The 23,135-nt window shown below is 36.9% G+C and overlaps 1 protein-coding gene across 3 annotated transcripts in view; it reads right to left on the bottom strand.

Annotated features, from left to right (window-relative positions):
- Positions 1-5,448: 5,448 nt before the first annotated feature.
- LOC112988731 (methylcrotonyl-CoA carboxylase subunit 2) overlaps positions 5,449-23,135 on the bottom strand; it is a 38,062-nt gene continuing 20,375 nt past the window's right edge. Inside the window, exons 9-18 of one of the 3 annotated variants that reach the window (XM_064500759.1) lie at positions 22,209-22,308; positions 21,144-21,239; positions 19,808-19,880; positions 19,517-19,593; positions 16,343-16,409; positions 15,949-16,105; positions 15,051-15,165; positions 13,617-13,702; positions 9,249-9,419; positions 5,449-5,913 (exon numbers count right to left, since the gene is read on the bottom strand). In XM_064500759.1, coding sequence (XP_064356829.1) covers position 5,913; positions 9,249-9,419; positions 13,617-13,702; positions 15,051-15,165; positions 15,949-16,105; positions 16,343-16,409; positions 19,517-19,593; positions 19,808-19,880; positions 21,144-21,239; positions 22,209-22,308 — 943 coding nt within the window. In that variant the 3' untranslated portion in view covers positions 5,449-5,912. Of the gene's footprint in view, positions 5,914-9,248; positions 9,420-13,616; positions 13,703-14,677; positions 14,779-15,050; positions 15,166-15,948; positions 16,106-16,342; positions 16,410-19,516; positions 19,594-19,807; positions 19,881-21,143; positions 21,240-22,208; positions 22,309-23,135 lie in introns of all 3 variants that reach the window. The other 2 variants (XR_010385812.1, XM_064500760.1) reach the window with 2 other exon arrangements.

The raw sequence follows: 23,135 nt of genomic DNA, 5'->3' as shown, positions 1-23,135 counted from the left end.
ACAAAATACACACATATTTTAAAAAATCAGACCCAGAGAGCTATTTTCCAAATGGGAAGGCAAATGTTTAAAGGAACCATAGGGAGCTGTGGCTTAACAAGGAATTTTTAACAGTGTCATTTTGTTTGAGGCAATAAAAAGCCTCAGATCACTCCCGCTATTGTGTTGCTTGTCTCCAGAGCTGCATGTTCACCTCTTGCTGTTACCTCCTCCCACACTTTCCTATTGATCATCACATTCAGCAAAGATCTCGTTTGTAATTGCTCTTCAGCATAGAGATCCTCTGTGTGTTTGCATAAATCCTCCAGCCTTGTTCTGCCCAGGCAAGGCTAACGTCTGCCGTCACACCACTCGTGGCCAATCCCACATCCCAGGCTGGAGCGAAGACACAGCAATGTGAAGTGCTTGAAATGACGGGGCTGCTAAAGTACATTAGAGCAAGGAAATAACATAGACTGAGAAAAACATAATGCTTTATATGGAGAGGCAGATATAGTCTATTCAACTTTGAAGGCAGACTCAGTGAAACCTGGACTGAAATGCAAGCTGTATTTTATAGTATGAAAGTTACTCATGCAGTGTTGAAAACACCACAGAGATGCTTAGAAACCACCATTGCTTTCTTTCCAGCTTGCACTTCCATGTAAAAAGTTGAATTTTGGATTGTTAGTTCCTACGTTAAAAGTATTATCTAGTGTGGAGGCAATTAGAAATGTCTATCTATCTCCAGAAATCATTGCATCTATCTAGATATAGTTACCTATATAACTATACATTTCTGTATCTGCCTATTGCTATCTGTCTTGCATTATTTCTGCAAATATCACTATACTCAGCTCCACATTCAGTCATTCTTACAGACTTTGTCTCAATCACTATGGGGAAAAAATGTTTTAGGATGCAGGATATCTGAATATTAAATAAGAGTCAGAAACTATCATATCAAGGAGCAGAACAGGGTCACAGTAAAACAAAAAGCTGAAAAAAAAAAAGGCAAAATCACTCTATGCAAGTACCAGAAAACAGAGATACTTTTAGAAAACAGCATCAGTAGCCAGTTGTAAGACGAGCTGGCTACCAAACTAAGGGAGTCTGCGACACCACAGAGCTCAGCTCAGACGCTCCATGTGGAATTCAGTGAGAGCTCGGATATGAACAGCTCTGTTGTTACGCTGTATTAACTCAAGCTTCTCACAGTTAACTTACTTCCTACATACTAAAGCTCTTGCAGATGAGATACAAACAGGAAACAGAGTATCAAAATCTGTATTTCAAATGGCTCCTTTTTAAGGTTCTGCACTGTGTATGCTTTGCACAGCGACCGTAATTGAATGTGCTTCTAAAAGCAGGAAAACAGTGGAGGTTTCTGTTGACGCTGTTGTCAAAATAATATAGTATTCATTCAGCAGTTTTGATTCATTTATGTATTCCAGTTTCAGCTTGACACATACACACGGTTGGGCAGATTTTATGGCTACGAGACTGTAGAGATTAGCGTGAAGCATTTAGTCGAGTGCTCTACTGAATCAGAGCCATGAAAGTGGACATCTGGCTTTAAGTGGATCCTTTAAGCTTTGCTGAAAAGCAGTGGGCTTTTGGAAGTGCTTTGCTGAATTGCCTTAATTTAAAAACCTCACTTTAAGGAAAAAAAAAGTTAATAAAATATACCGTTGCTGGTTTTCTGAATCAAGAGATTTCTTTGGCTGAAATCTGGAACAGCAAGGAAAATCTAAGATAAATTAGGGTTCTGCCACATCTGAAGTAACGATAGAGTCCAGAGGCATACTGGAAAGGTAACATCTGTTTCAGAGGCAGATACCAATTCATCTCTATGAGTAAGAGATCGGAAAAGTACTATTTCAGTAAGGGATGGGAGTCTCACAAGAACAGCAAATATACAAATGCCAACACAATTACTGAGACAACAAACCTCATGTTAAGCTAACCCCAAAATGGAAGGAAAAGGGGAGGGAGAGAGGAGTGAGAACAGGCACCCAGTAACTTCTCAGAAATTACATTTATAGACTCTCCCTTTGTTTCTGCAGGCAGAGTTATTGCAGAACCCATGCACCAGCTGCGTCTCACTCCGGTCTTCAAAACAGGCACACAAGCCTTGCAACGTTTTCAGACCAAACTATCTGACCTCGACTTTCATTAGGTAAACTGCCAGCAATTTCAGTTATTTACCGCACTGCAACTTCTGCAAGTGCCCAGCGCATCTCTGGGTGCCATGAGAATAAAAAGAAAATGGTAGGTGTGAGTGGCAATGGGCAGAGGTGAGGTTTCTGTGATCCATCCATCCTTAATTCACCATCTCAGCCCAAGTAACTTAAGAAACACCATCAGTTACTTGCAGCAGTATCTAGGGACAAGACAAGCATCTTAGTCCACCACATTCACAGCTTTCCACTTCCTTCCACCACAGGGGCATTTGAAAACACTATTGAGGTCACAATATCAACCCCCTTAAACACAACAAACTCAAATGTTGACCTCTCTTAAAAAGGCTATGTCCTTTAGAGTCATCAGGAGAGCTAGAACTAGGTTATCTCTTGGTCTTGCCATGGTCAAGAGATGTGCTGTTCAGAGGAGGGAGGAAGACTTACAGCCCAGAAAAGTGGTCCTGAAGAGAGGCCAAGTGAGAGTAGAAAGGTCACCTGGAAGCCTAGAGACTAAGTTCAAGGTCCCGGTCTACCACAGTTTGTACGCTTGATATGGGGGAGCCATTTCATCTATTCCTCAACTTCTGCCCTGAAAAAAAGTATCACTCTAAGTATTATCTTTTACAGTAAGTAAGTAGATTAACAGTTGTGAGCTGCTGATACTACAGTGAAGTGACCATACACACCCGAGATGGGTGGAACAAGTCTGGAAAACCACCTATAGATCTCAAGTTGCCTCTGCTGTCAGGACTCATGTCCTTACACTGGCAGTCAAAAGCTACCATTTGTCAGCAGTCTTCTCAAAGGGACAGCCACCAGACAGGCACTATCTGCCTTCTTCAAAAGTAGTAGTTTATTTACCATTAATATTCATTAAACATCTGGAAGAGATCCTACAGGTAAGCAACAAAAACAAACGAGAGTATCTATAAAATGGAATAATGCCCCTATGAGCATCATCAAATACGGTATAGATATGGTGGTGTCCTACACTTCACTTCTAGCAGGTCCACAGAAGACAAGATTTTTCAGCAAATCTGATTGACAGTATGCAAGGTGCTGTCTCTTCTGCCAGAGTACCAGCATAGCCAGTGTGCATTATGCACAGTAAGTGTCCACATATGAGGCACAGCACATTAACGTGAAAAGCTTTTCCAACATTTTTTCATATGCAAGGGAGAGGTGATAATCACGAGTGATTCTTGGCATCATTTGTGTTGAATGTAGGTCCCGTCCTGTATCTTCCCCTAACCAGAACATACTGATAGGATGCTAATGAGCTCGTGCTGATGAATGCCATTTGTTTAACATGTTTCCAAAGATAGGTATTACGAAGGCAGAACTGCCTGATTTATTCAGAGACATGTTTTGACTTGGGTTGTACATATTTAAAAGAAGAAATTTTGATAAATGTAAGTAACTGTCCTTTCAGATGTAACAAGCAATAGGGAGACAGCATTCGCGGAGGGTCCTATATCTGCTTTCATTATCTACATCTCAGGATTATCAGTTACTGTCTCCAACTCAGAATGATTTCATTACCAGTCTCACCAAAAGAGTGATCACTTACTGTTAAGAGAGTGGGCCATATGGCTTTGGGCTAACAGACTCAGGAAGCTGACCCAAAGAGTTAAAGGCAGGAGGGCAATGGATGCCTGAACCAGTTACTCTACAGCAGTAATAGTAAGTACAAAAATACAGAGTGTTTCCTTTTCTTGGAAGCCATTAATAGCAATCAGGGGGGTGGAGAGTGATTTCTTCATACTCCCTGGCCTTTTTATACACATATTCAAAAATATGCTTTTTTCAAAGGCATCTCAAAATCCAGCAACCATAGATAACACCACTGTATTTTCAGAAGAAAGAATTCCCAGGGCCATGACCAACACATCATCTACAAATCCCTGTGGTAAGTTGAGAACAAGAAGCAGTGACATGAAAACACAGCTCTATGCCTTATTGCCATTTTACTACAGAATTTTAAATTATTCTTCTCTGTTAAGTATTTAATATCCTAAGAACATGCATGTCAGCATGACTAAGTAACATATGCACAGACTTTCAAAAGTAAACTTTCTCATGGTGCAGAATGCACCATGTTTTGAATGGATTTCTTCTCTGTAAGGTCAGAGGTAGAAAACTGACCATTTGTTGCAACACAGAGGCACATGAGAGACCCACAGCTCAACGTGTGATGGCCTGTTTATTCTACATTGAAACCCTCCATTCTAAAGCATTTACTTCTTTCATTTTCACTTTTGCATACTGCCTGAAACACAGCTATACGCTGTATGCATATATATGCTTATATATATATGCTATACATATGCATATGCTATAGCTATATGACCCTCCTTCTCCCTCCTGGGACCAAGGGGGAGCTTCTCTGCCCCACAAGTCTGGGAAAGACTACCACTGACAAGTTATCTGGGAAGCAATCTATGAGCAATCTTTCTTCTCCTCACAGGCCAGCACAGGATAGGATCTCCACCCAAGTGCATTAATTGTGAGAGAATTTGGTTTCCAGTAAAAAATATTCCTGCTATTTAGCCACCATCTATTTGGTATTTGAGCACGCATAGGCCCAATGTAGGTAAAATTCCCTTCCTAGTCCCAGCTAGCACATTTACCTCCTTATTCTAGGCAAAGTACACACGAAGCATTTAATTTCTACAAGGTACAATATATCTGAAAAGAACAAATGAAATGACAGATTGAATTCTCTAAAAACATTACACTGCAACAAAATTACACTAAATAAAGAAGATTAAGCAAAGCACTCCAGCACTCCATTTAACAACCTGAAAGTAGCATTGAGGCATGTGCTCCAAGTCAAGCATTGATCCACGCGGGGAGACTGCTGCGTCTTTATGAAACTAAAATTGCCAGAGGGATCACACCACTAAGCAAGGTGTTAAAACATGTCAGCAGCCAATCCTAACCTTCAAAAATGCTCAGCAACCTGCAGCTCCCACAGATGCTAGCATGCTATCTCCTGCTCTTCCAGAAGGAGCCATCCATCCATCAGATTCTCTGTTGTTTTGACTTCAGGGAATCACACAGAAGAGCAATTTTTCTGGATGAAAGCCAGAGAAAAGCCAAAATGCTAACAACTGCATGAAATCTATAATTTCATGCTGTGTTGAACTCACTGGCTGCCCTTACTGCACTTTGTTTCACACAAGTTATTTACTAGTGAATATGGATTTTTTGTTGTTGGATGGCATCTACAGGAGATACACAAAATAGAATTAAAAGAAATAAAGGAGCCAATAAGCAGCAAATATACAGCCTATTTTGCAGATTTTATTTTGCACAATTTTATTTAAGAGATAATATGAATGTTTCTTGTCAAACATTTAACTTAATGTCAGAAGTTACAAGTTAATCACCAAATGGACACTGTGGTGTTATACAAGCACTACCAGTGACCGACCTGAAATCAGTGTTAAAACACTAAAGCACAGTGTGAGGATTATTCAGTGAAAATGTAATTAGGACACTTCCATCCAAAACAGTGTACAAATCTTTATTTTTTAATCAGTTTAAAACACCTCAACATTGCAATTAGTTTGCTCTCTAGCCCCAATTAAAATATACACAGCTGATTATGACATGTAGTACGCATTTCTATTACATCCTGAAAACCCCAAATTCTGTCTTCTTAGTAGGTGCATTTAGTGCTGCACTGATACTGAGGCCCAAAACCAGTCTCGTGTCAGCTGGATCAATAATTCCATCATCCCATAATCTAGGGAAAAAAAATAATAAAAGGAAATTAATGTATACAGTTCACAGCAGGTAGGTTTTCAAGCACACAAAACTGAAAATAGTTATACTAAAGAGAGAGGACTAAAGAGCTAAATTATGTCTCAAGCCATGGGGCTAATTCACCTTAACATCAATGCAATAGTTTGATGTGCATTCTTTTACTTGTGTAATTTGTCTTCTAGACCAAGGCATAAATTCTGGATAAAGGGACTATGTCAAATCTACAGATTTTAAATGAGAATTTTCACACTTATTTTAGTACGAAGTCATCGTCCTAGAGAAAAGAGAACTTGTTTATTTTTTAATATTCAAATGGAAAATGACTTTTTGTTAAGGAATTATCCTCTTGTTTTAAGAATGCCGGAACTTTAGGACTAAGTCATATCGTTATTTATGTTATTGAGGCTATTTCAACTGTCAAATTAGGATGTTTCAAGTGTTTATGCTTTTATCACTAAAGAGTTAGAGTAAATTTTTATGTATTTCCAATAATTATTGTATTTATTTCTTCTGAAGTCCATTCCTAAACCATATAATAAAAACCAGCTAATACCCTCCTTCATACAGCCCTGAAGTCAATTGAATTATGAAGGTATGCCACGTCAAAAACTCTGAGCAAATACCAAATTCCCAAGTCCCCAAACTCACGATCACTTGCAAACAGCCTCTTTGATATTCTCCAAAAATTGAAGTACTTGTGGCAGATATATCCTTCAGTTCTATCCTACTCGAGATAAAACCCCAGCAGTCCACAAAATTGTTAATATTGTACATCTACTACCTCCCCAGCAATTATTAATACAGCAATATTTAAACAAGACACTACACTTATTGTTACAACTCAAGTCTTGCTTAAATTAGCATACATTTTAACCAGGGTCTGCAAGAACACAGGCACAGTATCTTTGGTTAAGACAGTGATTCTCCTCCCCCATCCCACCTTTCCCTAATGAGACTTGTTTTGCACTCTTTTCTGAACTTATTACAGTGTTGTCATGTCTAATGTTTTATTCTGTGTCTGTAAACAACTGCTCTACTTTAACAAATGTGGTTTAAAACTACAAGAAAGGATCATGAATGGGAAGTTAACACTAAATTTTATCAAGAGAAAGCATAACAATTTCTTTCTCACTAAAGTTTCCAGCTGTCAAGTTTCTACTGTTTGAAGATTAATTGAAAAAAATCTAATTAGCTAGGAAACAATATATTTTGAACACTTTTCTCTATACCAAGTACACCAAAAACCACAAAAGACTGCAAACTCTGCATAATACATCCTGATAAGCTTGAGCCACCAGGAGACACTTGCAACTGTTTTCCATCTTTGCTTTACTTTGCCATTTGCTGTTAAAGTAATACTCATCACATCAGAGGGAAAAAATACTCATCTCAGAAAAAAGGTTCTATTGCAGATATATTCCATCATGGAGCAGCTCCCCATACAGAGGGAAGCAGAAAAGCACAGCAGTTTAAAGTACAAAAGGACAAAAGGGTTTGGAGTGGGGGAGACACTGCTGTTAATTGGGCAAAGCTGCACTGTTGAGACTGAAAGTAAAAGCTTGATTAAGAAATTTTACACCAGAGTAGCTGTGGCACACACTGACCCGGCTGACAGGAGTCTGCCGGTTCAAAATAGCCAAAGGACCAAATTTAACTTGGTTTTACTGAGACTTTTCTTGGAGTCAGGTCAATAGGTTTGGGGTGTCCCCCATCCCCACCCCCAAGATAGTGGTTATAACTATTCACATAATCTAACATGATAAAATGACTAAGATGCCACATTTCCTATACTTTTAACCTCATGAAATACATATTACCAAAAATTTTATGCGTAAGCTTTTTCCCTCCTTTTCCTTGTATTTTAAAGCTTGATTTAGTTTTGATAAATTTAGTCAGATTAATCAGGAGGAGGGCGGAAGAACCCTGTGAATAAGGATAATCAGGAAAGTAGTTATGTGAGGTCAAATCAATCACCAATCCTTTGTCTTTTTAGGACTATAAAAGCATTTGACTGTAAGAATAATCACAAATACAATGATTTTTATTTTTAAAGCACATTTAATCTTTTTGACTGCTATAGGCATGTTTGATCTGCCGTATTTGTGATGAACTTTTTATTTATGAAAAACGCTGAAACTGAATGAAGTACCTCATACTTCGTGAAGTACCTCATACATCTGTTGGGGGTTTGGGGAGTGCAGGGACAAACTGAATTAAAAAAGAATCACCGACTTACTGTGATACTTTCCAAACTGCTATTTTATAGTGACTACCACCGTAATAAACACTTTTCCAAACATTAAGCACATTTTTATGGCAAACTTGTTTTCTGTAACAACACGCTAACTTTCACTGACAACCACAAAGATCTGACACTGAATAACAGAGAAGCTGCTTTCATATAGTCACCCCTGGCTTCTGCTTCTCTTTGTTTAAAGAAAACTGCTTTCTCTACTGGGATGTAACATTAATAATTAAACCAATCTATTAAAACCCCATTGCTAGAACATGAATCACATCTACACTCATAAAACATTCATAACAGAGACGCTGTGAGTAAAAGAAATGAACAGCCCCCAAAAGTTAAATGCTCATGTAATTTGTTATGATGTAAACTGACTAAACTCCTTTTGGAAACCTGTAAGCAGATTAATATAGCTCATTAAGAAGGGTGCTGCCTAATGACTCTTGTTAATTAGGAAAGCTCAGTATGAAAGGTTCTAATCAGATAACTGATTGAAGTTCGATTAGAAAATACAACTATGGGGAACAGTATTGACATCCTGTACATATAACAAGTTACAATTTTCAAGCAAAATTACATATGCAGAGTAAATAAGGAAATTTGCTTTTATTTTACGGTCATTAAGGCATTTTCCTTCCCCTTCATTACTACTGCTCAAACCTTGATCCAAAGGCTAATGAAGTCAGCTGGAGGGGTCACATCAATCTCAATGACCGTTAGTGATGTGGCAGACTGAGTAAGGCCCCATCCCTTGCCAAGGGAACAGCGTGAGGGTGCTTCCAAACTGCCTGTTCTTGAGTGGTAATAAAGAAAGCAGACTTCATCCCTGCTTACCATTCTTTCCTCTCAGTAATGCAAAGCTGCTCGTCAGAGTTTTGCTGTTGCTCTTTTTGGGGAGGGATCTAGCTAATGTCGAAGGATACCAAGCCTGTCAGAATTCAATTTCAACACTGTACCCTGACATTTGGCAGACAGTCAACTCTTATTACCATACTTGGAACCAGAAAGGAAGCATCCTTTAGAGCAAAGGAAGCAGGTTACATTTTCTCCCTGAGTTGAAGAGTGCTGACCAATAAGCAACTGCTGATTTTGGCTGACAAATGGCTTGGCTCCAAGGTGCAGGTGGTTGAATCCCTCCAAGACTGTAGTGGTACTTCATGTCATCGGGGATTGTTTCTGGTTCAGCAGCTGATCCACAGTAATGAAAACTTGTTCTTTTGGTCCAAGATCTTATGTAGGAACTAGCAATAAATGAAGGAACAAGGCACATGCATGATAGGAGGGCATAAAATCAGGGCAGAGGAAATAAGAACACCTACCAATATGCCCAATTCTCTCTACAGAAGAGCAGAGAGCAATTAAGACAATGTAGATTACATCTACACAGATGAGACAGAGAAAAAACAACCTGGACTCTCGATCTGAGCCACTCACACACTGCTGTCACACATGCATTGCTCAGTGACAAGGGCCATTGCACTTTTAGTCAGATGAACCTCAGAACGAGTTCGGCTCTGATGTCTGACTTTAAGTATCAGCTGGGCTTGTGTGCAGCACCACATGAACCCAACCACATGGCCCCCAGACCCAAGCTAGTTCTCAGTTAGCTGGCTCATCTGGCCACACCACGTTCCCCTTTCAAACTACACACAAAGTGAGAAGTATGTAACGACCCTGCTTCTTTAATGAAGGACAGGCCACCTAACACTAAGAACACATTGTAAGCCCTAGCAAACTTAGGTTATTTACTGAGAAGCCTACTGGATTTGCTATCTGGCCATTATGTAAAGTCAGGTTTTCTGGAAAAACACACTGGAAAATGACGGTCAGTAGAGAGCACAAAGCTGGTATTAAATGCTCAAGTTTCACACCTGAAATCACTGGATGTTATAAAAAAATTAGAGATTTTTTTTTAATCATAGCCTTAAGCTTATATGTAAAACTATTTTATTACAGATTAGTAACTTACTATTCTAAATACTGACAATGGCCTGTTGGTTTGTGGGAGAGGATGAGTTTTTAATACCACTAATATACACATACTGAATGTTAAATAAATCAAATTATTTTCAATCCTGCATACAAAGAGACTATGACTGTGTTTCCAGTGAATATGTCAAAAGGAGTAAATACAAAACAATCGAGGCATTCATTTTCTCCTCCAAAGTAGGGATTCAGTCCAAATACAGACAGTCTGACTTTTTTGAATGTTATTATTTCAGCAGAAAATTTTCTCCTTAAAATCTAGTTACAAAAGATGACAGTATGTATTTTCACTTTTCCTTCTCGCCTGAGGGGTAAGCATGAGGTTTCATAACAGTGATGCTAGCTAGATCCTTATGGGGTGCAGAGACAGGACAAAAGTTTTTAACAGCTGACATCTCTCAGTTTGAGGGAAATCCTATGGAACTTAAATTGGTTAAAAAAAAAAATAATCAAAACTAAGGTGTCGCCAAAAAGTCCATGTCAATAACAAGTTAGGATTTCACAAGAGTATCCTCATGGATTACATGTAAAAACCCCAACAAACTAATTCAGTAATGGTTTGGGTTGTATGTATGCATACAACCTCAAAAAGTTGAGAATGCCTGCGATGATGCTCTGCAATGCTGCCACGCAGGCCTGCGCCAGAGACTAAGGAGTGGCAAAACAAAAAGCCCTCACTGAATCCATGGCCCCACCTGCTATAAGACTGCACCACTGAAATCTGCCTAGATGACACTGCAAACCCTGTGCCACTTATCTTGTGGAGGATACTTACAGACAGGGTAAAATAGCACAAGCTTTCCTTTGATGAAGGCATATATTTGATCAAACATTCAGATTAATGTGTATCCCTCAGCTAAGATCCTTTCGGCTAAATTCATTCCACTACTCCAACAGAAAACCGAGTCAAACTACTATAAATTTTATATCTTTTTCAGACTATGATAGACCAAACAATTCATGAAGGAGCTCACTGTTGCTATGCTGCTGTTGATACACCAGGTTTGACTGAGGTTTAAACATGAAGTTTAAACATATATCAAGTCAGACAAAAAAGCCCCCAAACTTCTTCTCTTACTGGCTTTTCTAGGACATTTACAGAGTATCTTTGCTCCCACCTCTTCAGCCAATTTCTGTCCATGATGTCCGCATCAAAATTCATCCTATTCCAACCACTTTTTACTCAGATTATGTTTCCAGACTTCCCAGCTTGCAGGTAACCAAACCATCAGTAATTCTACTGCAGCTACACAGAAACATATACAGCAGACTCGGCAGTTGTAAGAGACCAGCATTCTCTCTGCAAAATGAAGAGCTGCAGGTGCAATAAAACCCTATTCCTACATGCTAGCCTAAACCACTAAACATGCTGAGAGCCTACTTACTTTTTGGATACTACATGAAGAAAAACGGGGAGAAAGAGATTAGTACAGACAGGGTGAAACTAATGTAGAGGAACAATCACAGGCCAGGAGAGCATCCAAGTTAGCTTCCACAAGTAACACTCCAGGATGCTATTTTCCTCCATCAGCCTAACTAGTTCCTGGTGATTTACCAATATTCTATAAAACTGAGCACCAAATGCTGCCAAGAACTGCCATGGCAGTTTTGGAAAACTTCTCAGAAAATATGAATATGCAGCTAAAACATAAATACGGAGCTAATGCCCTAGCTGAATTCCAATAGTTCAGTACAGTCAGCTACCAAGAAGCCTTGCAGTCACCTACCTGAGCTTTGCAAATATAACCCATGACCTCCCTAGTTTGAGAAAGAATCAAAAAGCTAATGCCACTCTATGCCAGAGTAGCCAATGACTCATTTACAGATATGCAACAGTCCAATAAACACTTTCTGGAGTCACCAGTTTTGCCATCTACTGCTGAGCACCATGTCTCAGGATAAAGTAGTCCAGAGAAGCTAGTCAAAGATCATTTACAAATCATTCAACCAAACCACCATCCTGAGGCCCAGTATTATCTGGATTCAGACCAGAAAATGTCATTGACAGATGATTTTTTTGTTGACAACCCTTCTCATCTTTCAGGGACTCTATATAGTATTTGCCACTGGTGAGCCTGAGGCATTTCTGTGTCAGCAGAAATTAGTGGCAGAAGCAACAAGTCAAAATGACTTCTGGTCTTCCTGAAACTGCTCCTTCACCACTGGTCTCTTGAATTTGCAGAATCCCACTAAAATGAATTCTCTCTAATATACATGCAGCCAATATGCAAGTTAAACAACATGCAGATCACAAAGTTCTGCTTGTCATCACATGTGACAGCATCAATTTTAGAACAAAACCTCCTTGTTTATCGGAAGCTGCACCTTGGTGAGACTGAAGTGATGTTAATGGGTAGGAGAATATGTTTTGATGAGTTTACGGACACATCAGTCTCCTTTAGTTGAAAGTCTACAGTCACAAATGGCCAGCTCAATCCATGAAGTAACTCTTGGACTCACTGTTGACATGAAGCTCATACTACATACTCAGACATTCATTCCTTTGTCTGCACTATGACAGTGTAATATACTTTGCTTATATACTTACACTTAGAAGTACTCACTGTTTAAGACTCAAGCTAGAATGCACAGCAGTGAAAATCAATCAGCCAATCAGTGTTAAGCTATGCGCTGCTCTTGATACTGGTTTCCCAAAAAATCCTGAAACTAGCCTTTACCGATGATATATATAGCTGCTGAAGCTCTGAGACAAATGTAATTGTTGGTAACTAAATTATTCTGGATTAGAGACACAATTTTATCAGGGAGGGGGGAACATAGGCTGCCCAAGAACAATGGAGTAAACTCCCCAGGAAATGAGGATCACCACAAACCTCATCTTTTTTTTTTTCTTTTTTTTTTTTTTTTTACTTTAAGTGCAAGGCCTATATCTTTCATCTTGCTTTTCCTAATTACACTTAAATTTACATGTTAAAAAGAAGCAAAGATTAAAAAATCCATCCAAAAAGGGACACTGTACTAAATACGCTTGTCCCTTTGGAGAGAAGAGAACAAATACAACAGACACTCACCACACTGCTCAGTGGACTTTAGAAAGTGCTAATACTGCACTGGTAAGAATGATATAAAACCTATCCAGAAATAAATATATATATAAAAATATAATATATATTAAAATATATAGAATATAAATTCCATGCTTCAGAAGACTAGTTGGAATCAGCAGAGAATACCTCCCTATTGTATGATTACTTACAGGACCAGCACGTGCATTTCTGCAAATGCATACCTTCCGAAACAGCATGCACTACAAAGTTTCAGAGTCAAGACAGACAAACCACTGATTTGGAGTTTGTTGTGATATACTCCTGCACTTCAAGCAAAACTTTTTTCGCAGGTTGCTTTGTTCTGCTGTTCAACACCAAGATCTAGGTGTTACTGTCATGTCTTGTGATTACAATCAAGTTTTGGAGAAGTCATTTATACAATACCTTGCACTGGAATAATAAGGGTTTCCTTCCTCCTCAAACCTCCTAATGATTGGCTCCTTCAAAGCTGCTTCATCTGCCTCAGATAACTGTAATAAAACAAGTGAATAAACACACACAGACAAGATAAGAAGTTCTTTAATACTTTCTTCCACAATGAAAGCAGAGCTTTATATACAGCATCGAACAAGAAGAAACTGGCTAAACCTGTCTCCACAGTTTTTCCCCTTTTTTACCTACAACTATTAAATTAGTATATTTGATGGTGGAATTAAAATACCATTTTTCAAAACAGGGGCAGGGAGACGAAAGTTAAAATATATAGGAAAAAGCCATATTTATTCATCTAATTTATCTGCTGATAATAAGATGAGCTTTTATTAATAGACTTAACTAAGTATAAGAATGATTGGGGATTAGCATCTGAAAAACTACTGAAGCTACTTTACTCATTAAACACTGTTTCGACCTGCCTTTGGCAAGATTTTTAATAAACCAAGTCTGTGCCATTCTCCTGTTGGGTTCCTCCAGGATCTAAAGTGTAATTCACTGTAATGCACTGTAATTCAGAAAACCTCCAAGCCTCTAACACATTTTATTGACATTAACTACAATTACTCCTTCTCAAACTACTTGCTGGGCATCATCCTGTCAAACCTAGAGATCTGAGAAAATGAGACAGAGATAAGTATGACTATATTCTATCCACAGAAAGGCCAAGTAGAGTGGAATAAAGAATTGTAGAGATGATACATATATACTGCTTCATTATTCTGATCACTACTCATGATAAGTTAATCAATTTTAACACATCGCATAAAAATCATTTCTTACATTACCAAGGCACCATTATAAACATAAACCATATAATTTTAAAAGCACATCAAAAAGTAGCATACAGAGAAACTGGAAAACATTATTAAACAAAATATCACTAATTTTAAATTAAAATGGTGGAGCAAGTCAAAATATTTCCCCAGCCTCTACAGGCTTCTGCTATTATAAGCTTCATAATTCTCAGTCACTGAATAACTTGAAATTCAACTTTCCATAAAGCTACCTACTTCAAAAGTAATTGGAAAGACAATGTTCTTGCATATTCCTCCTCATACTCCCCCACTGGGGGGGGGATCTCTGGCTGCTAATCTTGGGCAGGACTATGGATCTGGTGCACAAAACACGAAAAGATGGAGACATGAAAAATATTTCTCTTTTTAAGTGAAGACAAAGTATGTCATGAATGATCTTCACATTTAGATGTAAACAGTAACATTTTATGAATGCTTCATGTTTGTCAAGGCAATAGGCAACATTAAGAGAACCTTAGCTCACTGGTGTCTCACTCTGCAACATTTTTTCCTGGCTCCTAGCGTGAGCAACTCCAGTGAAAGAGTAAATGATAATGACAGTACTGCAAACGAAAGAAGAAAGATGTACCTGTTTTCCCTCCCTTGCTTTTTGGTCTTTAGCTATTGTAGCTAAAACAGTTGCAGCTTGTTCCCCTCCCATCACAGATATGCGAGCATTTGGCCACATATAAAGAAATCTTGGACTGAAAAATACATATTAAACATTAAAACAAAACATTGCCTAATTTCCTGGTAAAGAACTTGTACTCACACAGCTAAAAATGCATTTTTATTAATGACAATCTTGAATTTTACTGACTTTTAATGAATGCAAATTAATGTACTCTAATGCTTGCGACGTTTTGAAAATACAAAAATTCTGCTTTCTTCCCCATATTCAAGCATCTTAAAAATTTATTTCCCTCTTTCTGACTCCCCTTCATCTTACACATCCCCAAGAATTCTTTTCTTAAAAAAAATATCAGCAACAACTTTAATGGCATCAGCGGTCTTAAAAAAATCAAAAACAGTAACGTGCGTCATATCCAAAGGGTTAAAAAAAGAAATCCCTAGAGATTTTGCAAACATTGCTCATAAAACCAAACCCATTAAAGTGGATGAAGGTTTTTTGGTTTTTTGGTTTTTTGTTTTTTTAATACAAGCAGGTAATCTTCACATGAGCACAGAGTCCAGGACCAGTCCATCCTGCCTATTGATTGTTTAGGACTGTAAAATTTTTCCCCCAAGAAATAAAATGGGAGAAAAACTGGACATTTACATGTCAGGAGACTTCCCCTGTCACCTAATTAACTACGAGCCTAGCAATCTCTACAGGTTTCTATTGCTATTAGTTACTTATGATAGTATTCACTGAGAATTGCTTGTTTCTCAAATAGGACAACCGCGAAAGTTAAAATAATTTTCACAATGGTATTTCAAAGTTGCATGACAGTCTATCTCCTATCATAATTCTAAGCGACACTTACCTATACGATCTTCCACACATCCCGTAGTTTCCAGCACCATAGGATCCACCAATTATTACTGTTATTTTAGGTACACTGGCACATGCTACAGCAGTTACCATCTTGGCACCATCTTTTGCTATCCCTCCAGCTTCATATTCCCTACCAACCATGAAACCTGATGAGTTACAAGATGAAAAAAGAAAAGGCTCAGAAACTTGATGCCATCAGTAGAGCACATGCAAAAAAACAGAAAACAGAACCAACCATAGATAGCTGCAAACAGGCTGTTTCCAGAAAGGTCAGAGATGTAGACAGAACAAAGCACAAAAGATGCTGTCTAAATGTTATAGCCTCAACTGCTAACAGCACAGCCTACAACATAGCCAAACTTTGCAACACTGAGCTTACTCACCTGTAATATTTTGCAAAAACACAAGGGGAATATTTCTCTGACAACACAACTGGATAAAATGTGTGCCCTGGGAAAAAAGAATAAGCTATTAAATGTTGTATCAGTGAAGCTATCACTACCAACGCTCTCTGAAGTCTGTGACAACCTGCTTCCCCTGAAGTCCATGGGAGTATTTGCATCATGAAACGCTGGCCTACTTCTGCTCCAGCTGAAGTCAGCTGCAAAACATTCATTCACTCCAGGAGAAGCAAGAAGATGCTAGAAGTGTGCAAGTTCAAGGGTAAAGCAAAAATAATATCCTTGAATAGTATTACTTCTGACAGTGGAAAGCTCAACTGTTTTGACTTAGCCAATATACATTTAAACCACAGACAGTTTCATAGTGCAGCATCTGACATGGTATTTTGTAAGGGAAGTTAGAAAGCCAGTCAGAGGGGAAAAAAAAAAAAAGAAATCTCCCCATTTCCTGTACAAAAGAAACTTCTTCAATGAAACTGGGAAAGATGCACATACAGTCTTTGCCTTCCACCCCTCCAATTGTTGCAACATTTCCCCTTTTCTCAGGACAGACAGAAAACACTGCCTTTTTTTAGCCCTCCTCCTGCTCCTCATTTTCCAGAAAAAGACATTTTTTCTGGCAAAGATAAGAACAATAGATTCCAAGCCTCTGTTTCAGCTAGAAATAATCTAAATCAGTAAAGTTTTCAGCTGCAGCTTGATGACTGTTTCTACTAAACTTGGGGTTAATTAAAAGCAAAGGCACATCACACTTGTGTATCAGGAAAGCCACTAACAGCAGCCTATAGATGCCAGTGTTTGGTATTCTAGAAAAACAGGTCAGGCTGAGGACTGTGACAAAACCTCAGAAGGAAAGCTGGCCTAGGAATATGCTCCAGAAACTGTAAAAGCTTTCCTACCTTTCTGCTTTTGTTTGTTTTTGTTTTGCACTTAAATAAACTGGATCCAAGTCATCTTTGCAAAACTACTACTCAGCCTCTGCATAGCTGGCCATTGCTATTTGTCTCATTCTAGCTAGTTCTTCCAAGTTTTTAATGTTAAATTTTTTTTCAACATTCCAGTTAAATTTAACATTCCAAAACTTTAACATTTTTGCTGGACAGTTGAAGAAGGTTTAGGATACAAACAAGGCATCCCATGAACCTACTGAACTTAAGGCTGAATAAAAACTGGCATGCAAGTCTGGGGACAAAGAATTCATTAGCCAGTTGCGCATGGCTAAAAATAGCGAAGCTGTGCAAAAATCCAGATTATCTACTAAATCAGCAAAGAAGTGAGATGGGGTTACGCAGTCATTACCAAGGATATTTTAGATTCTATGTTCTTTTTACTGTATTCTATTACATCTCATTATACAGGAAAAACAATATGAATATTTCTTATACTGTAAAAGTAACACGAAAATGCAAAAATCAAGTTAAATATCTTCAACTGAAAAACGTAATTCTGCAATGCTGACTCTATTCACCAGTAATAGCAAAACAAACCTGAAGGGACAGATGCTGGCATCAAGCTGCTACTTAAAATTCTGGGATTTACATAAGTAAAACTTATTTAACTTATTTTGCCATTTAATAAATATAAAATATTTTCACTCAGTTTCTCAGGTTATTTACACATTACCAGTAAAAAAATAACAATAAAAAATAAGGTATGCAGCACAGTAACTGCAAAAAACCCTAACCTCCTTGCAATACAAAACCAAAATTTAGGAAAAGAAAACAATTAGAAAAAAAAGAAAGATAACACATAATCTTTAGCTAGCTTTTTCAAAAAAGCACTTGAAAAATGTAGTGATCATCATGAGAAAAAGACACAGCACAGTATTTCTGCCATACAAATTATTTTTTACAGTTTGTAAACTCATTATAAAAAATATGTAAAAGAAATGTAAAAGAAAGGGACATTGTTAGATTATGACCCTTGAAGAAATGAAATTATAGACAAGGGTCTCTCTCCACTTATTTAACAAGTGATACTTGACTATCTCCCCTTTCGATATTGATACATCTGCAAAATTGAGCAATGAGAGGAAAGTTCCTTACTTCTTTTCAGTGGGGGGAGGGAGGGGGAGGGAGGGGGAAGGTTGCAACACTAATCATCAGAGAAATACTGAAAGTATGAAAAGGGTAATGGGTTATTTTCAATTTGGAAAGAACTGTATTAAACAAATGCTCCCAGAGAAGAGTGTCACTTACTGCAGTGCTCAAAGTTCAAAGTATTCGCCAGTACATGAAACTTAATTTTGTGTAGTTTTTAATAATCTATAAATCAAGTAAAATTGCTTCCTTTCTCCAAATCTCTCCTAATAGCCTCTTTTTTCATATAGATTTTCAATACTGATTTCCTCGCCATTAGTTTCAGGATCTGGCCAAAAGAAAACCAGCATATATAATTTCTATTAAAAAAAAAAAAGTTGGTAATAGTGTCTTGAAAAAAATACAGAAATTTGTATCTAAACAACACAGAACAAGATAAGTAACCACTGTGCCACACACAGAAACTCTAAAGCATTCCTCAAGCCCTGAGCTCAAACTGTAAAACAGTTAATTGTAATGCATTCACAACATTCCATCAAAAATGGCCTTTCATTTACAAAACAGGGATTTTAGCTCACTGATTTTAGGAGAATGAGGAAAAAAAATATGTGCATATTTTATTCAATAGTCTAATCCAGGACCTGCCAAGGCAAAGTATGAAAATTAAATCTGTGGTAAACCAGTGAACTGATTATTATAATCCAGGCTGGAAATTTTCCAGTTATTGGAAAAACAATGATGTGATGTATTGCAGGACTTCAATTCAGAAGTTAAAAGTCCTAACTAATAGGTTTTTTAAGCAATCAGCATGGACTTATAACAGCTGTAATTTTCAGGATATTTCAACTGTGCTGTTGTCATTCAACTATTCTTTTCGCAGCTATGTTTTCCTTTTGACCTACCTACTTCACATCAGAAACATTTACAGAACTGTTTCTAAAATAGTCAGTTATTTTTACAGCTTATCAAGCTATTTCTTGTTTACTTGAGGACTTTGCAGCCAGTCCACGTTCATGTTTTAAAGCAGTTCCTCATTTTAAATGCTACTTCAAGAGCAAATTCTCCACAAGAACTTTCATTTCTGGACTGCAAAGCAGCTAATAACCCACTTAAGTACCTTCTTTGCTGACTCTGAGAAGAGAACTCCATTGTTTCCAATAATTCCTACTGGATAACCAAATATTCTTGCGAATCCTGAAGGAAAAAGGTAAGTTTACACATTTTCAGGTATATTTATTTTACTGTAATATATGGATAATACTTTCCCTTGATAACAACAACAGGTCTTCTTTTGAGGAAAAAACTTTATTATTAAGAATGCCAATGGGCAAACAAAACAAAATCAATCAAGCTGGGATAAAACAAGTGGGAATATATGCAGAATAATTTTAATATATTTTTAAAATACCTGTGATTAAAGTATCCCCATATAAGGCTTTGAATTCATCAAATTTACTTCCATCTACAATTCTAGCAATGACCTTAAGAAAAAATAGAAAAACAAAATGATACCCTAATCCTTTATAGTTTCTAATTAGTTTAGAAAGAACATGCTAACATCCAACTTAAAATGAACACTTTCCAGTTAGAGAATGTCAAGCAGCCCCCCTATATAAATAGCCTGGATGGCAGGCAAAGTCCATTCACTTTTTAAAGTGTGATTTATCAACCTGCTAAGGAAAAAATGGAATTCCAAGACTAAGAATATTGTAACTAAATAGTTAAAACTGTACACTACGAAAGTTCTTCTGATTAGTTCTATTTCAACAAAAAACAGTACCTCTGGGCATATTAACCATTAATCAATACACTCAAATTTATAAAGACAAAAATATTTTGAGGCATGAGTCACTTTCTTAGAGATAAGTATATTTTCAGCTTTGCTTAAGGTTTTGACATACAAAAAAAAAAATTTGTTCTGAGGTTTCTCTGAGACACAAAGAAGCATTTTAAATAAATATACATCTGTAACTAGTAAGACATTAACCAGGTGATATTTCAAATTTAAAAGAACATAAATCCAAGCTATTAAAACTTTCCAGGTTGCAATATAAGTGAGACTCAGTGAAAGTTTTCATATATTTCCCCCTTAATGCAAAGTAAATCCTAGTAATGTCTAATAAAGTATCTCAGGGATGCCATACACTAAGACATGTTCTAAAATAACTATGTAGTTGGTAGTGAAAAAAGCCTCAAATATGATCTATGCAGAGGATTGGGGAGGATACAGTCTCTGAAGGTACTGAGGCACATAATTACTACTTGATCTGTAGCAGAGCACAACAGTCTCCTCATGGGGTTGGGAGAGCACTGAATTGTTTGGTATGTTCATACCTCCATAAATCTTTCAATAGTTAATATTCGACTCCACAGAATTAGCAGAAAAAGAAAATTATGGTATCACTTAGCATCCAAATAACTGAATCTACAGAATGTTTGGCCAATGCAAAAGTTCACTGTTTCCTGGCAGCTTTTTTGGACTACTATCAAAACCTGATCTTTGCTTATCTTTCTTAAAAGCATAACCAAAAAGCATTACATTTTTAACATCACATTGCCATTGTAATGGATCTATTAGACAATTCTATCCAAGATATATTAAAGGATTTTACATTTAAATATTCATTATATGCCCAGAATCAGATTCCTGCCAGAAAAACAACGATGACATAAACAGTGATCTCCGGCAAGAAAACTAAGCTTATACATGTACGTACATGTCTGTCTCGTGTCTATATTCATACCTCTTTGACATCGAAGTTTCTTTTTAGCTGGTGACCAACTATTCCATATATTTCATCAGCAGGAAATAAAGGCTCTTCTGATGGTTCTATAGTCACCTGTAGCAATTTAACAAAAACAATTTACACAACAAAGGAATTATTAGTCTATATTATGATTAAATAAACTAAAGATGCAAATTAATTTGCCAACTGTATCTCTTCAGCAACCACATCAACACTTCTTTCTGGTTTGTTGTTCTCATTCTGCACAAAGATCAAGCTTAAATCAAAGCACAGTAACACCCTTTAACATACTATTCTTCGGCTTCATTGTACTCCTGCATATACCTCCACCTGCACTCCATTTTGACAACTTCTACCCTGTTATCAAAAAATTAAGCACGTATCCCATTTTGTTATTTTCACCCTATCCCAATCAGACAGACAGTGATCTGAAAAGTCAGTCAAGATTTTTGCCATGCCACTAAATGCAACATCTTGCCTTCCTTCAGCTGCTGAGCTTTGTTCCTCAATTCACCCTTTCTTATCTCCCCCTAGAATAAGGTAAGGCAACTCCTCCACTATATGCTATTCATGCTGTTTTCTAATAGAAATTTTTAAATCAATATAATACTTTATAAACCTGCCCTACCAAAATGACACGGTTTAGCTGTATCCCCTCAGTTCTCCATCTTTTGTTAATAATTGTAGAAAATTCATATTCAAAAAAATGCTTCAGCACATATCTAATGTTAAGTCAATGGGAATGACCATTTGGGCTTAAAAGTAAATTAAAGACCTTGCAAGACTTGGTTCATTCTAAAGTGTGGTTCTGAAGTATAGTTCTGATTATACTGCTTGCTTTACTCTCTCATGTAGTCTCAGTGAATTTATAAGGAATAACTACAGTAGGAATATAATTGCAGAATTTGAATCTTTCGCCAAAATTTTAAGGACAGGAACCGTAACTTCCATTTCTAAAGTGTCTAAAGTCAGAGACAAAAAAAACATTGTATAAATCAGGAAAAAGAGAGCATTCTTAATTTAAAAATACAATGTGTTCAGGAAAACATTCCATACACTTACATCTACTTTCTTCTGTCGATTTAAATTTCTTACAGCTTTCCTAGCTAGATGAAGTGCATGACTGTCATCCAAAGCATAATGATCTGTTACACCTGATTTTCTGTAAACAAATGATAACATTAATATAAAGATTTAAAAACAATATAAAAAATGAAAATCAGAGTTTTAAAATACTTAAAACTATATCTTTTAAAAAAGGATGCTAAAACACAGCTATGTTGTTATGAAATTACTTCAAAAACCACCACACATCTGAACTTTTCTTTTAAACAGCTCACTCAAGTTAGCAGAAATAAGGCAAAACAGGAACCTCTATTAAGTCAAAAATCAAAATGACAACATAAAAGATGCCAAGCATTGTTCAAATGGAAATTCAAATTCATTTAAAATTATAAAGAAAACCATGTTTACCACAATATGACGAACTGCCCTGAAAAATAATTGTCACTTCAGTAAATTAAAGAACAAACTATACATTTATTCTACAGTAATACCTAAATTTGTTTAATATTATTTTAATTTGTAAACTAAAAAGCACGTAGAGGTCTTTACTTTGATAAGAAATATTCTCTTAGAAAAATCACAGGCTCTTTGATTTTGCTTGCAGTTACGTTCCAATTGACAGTAAGAAAGATACGATCTGCAAAAATGTATTATCTTTTTCAAAATTTATTATTCTAAAAACAATCAGCATTAAACAGTATACAAAAGTCCTCTGTATTGTGCATGATACTGCATTACAATAGGCAGGCACTTAAGTATTTTAAAGTAATGAATGAAAAAAAGATCCTAATTCAGGTAAACTAACTAGACCACGCTAATGACAAAATGATTCACCAGTACCAGATTTTGATAGAGAAAATCTTTCTTTTAAGCCCAACTAAAATTTAAGTGATGGAAAAATTTAATTCTGGGAGAAAAAAAATT

The sequence above is a fragment of the Dromaius novaehollandiae genome, chromosome W (assembly GCF_036370855.1).
Source record: "Dromaius novaehollandiae isolate bDroNov1 chromosome W, bDroNov1.hap1, whole genome shotgun sequence".
NCBI classification, from domain to species: domain Eukaryota; kingdom Metazoa; phylum Chordata; class Aves; order Casuariiformes; family Dromaiidae; genus Dromaius; species Dromaius novaehollandiae.
Note: the sequence above shows the minus strand (reverse complement) of the source record. Positions and strands in the feature narration are given on the sequence as shown.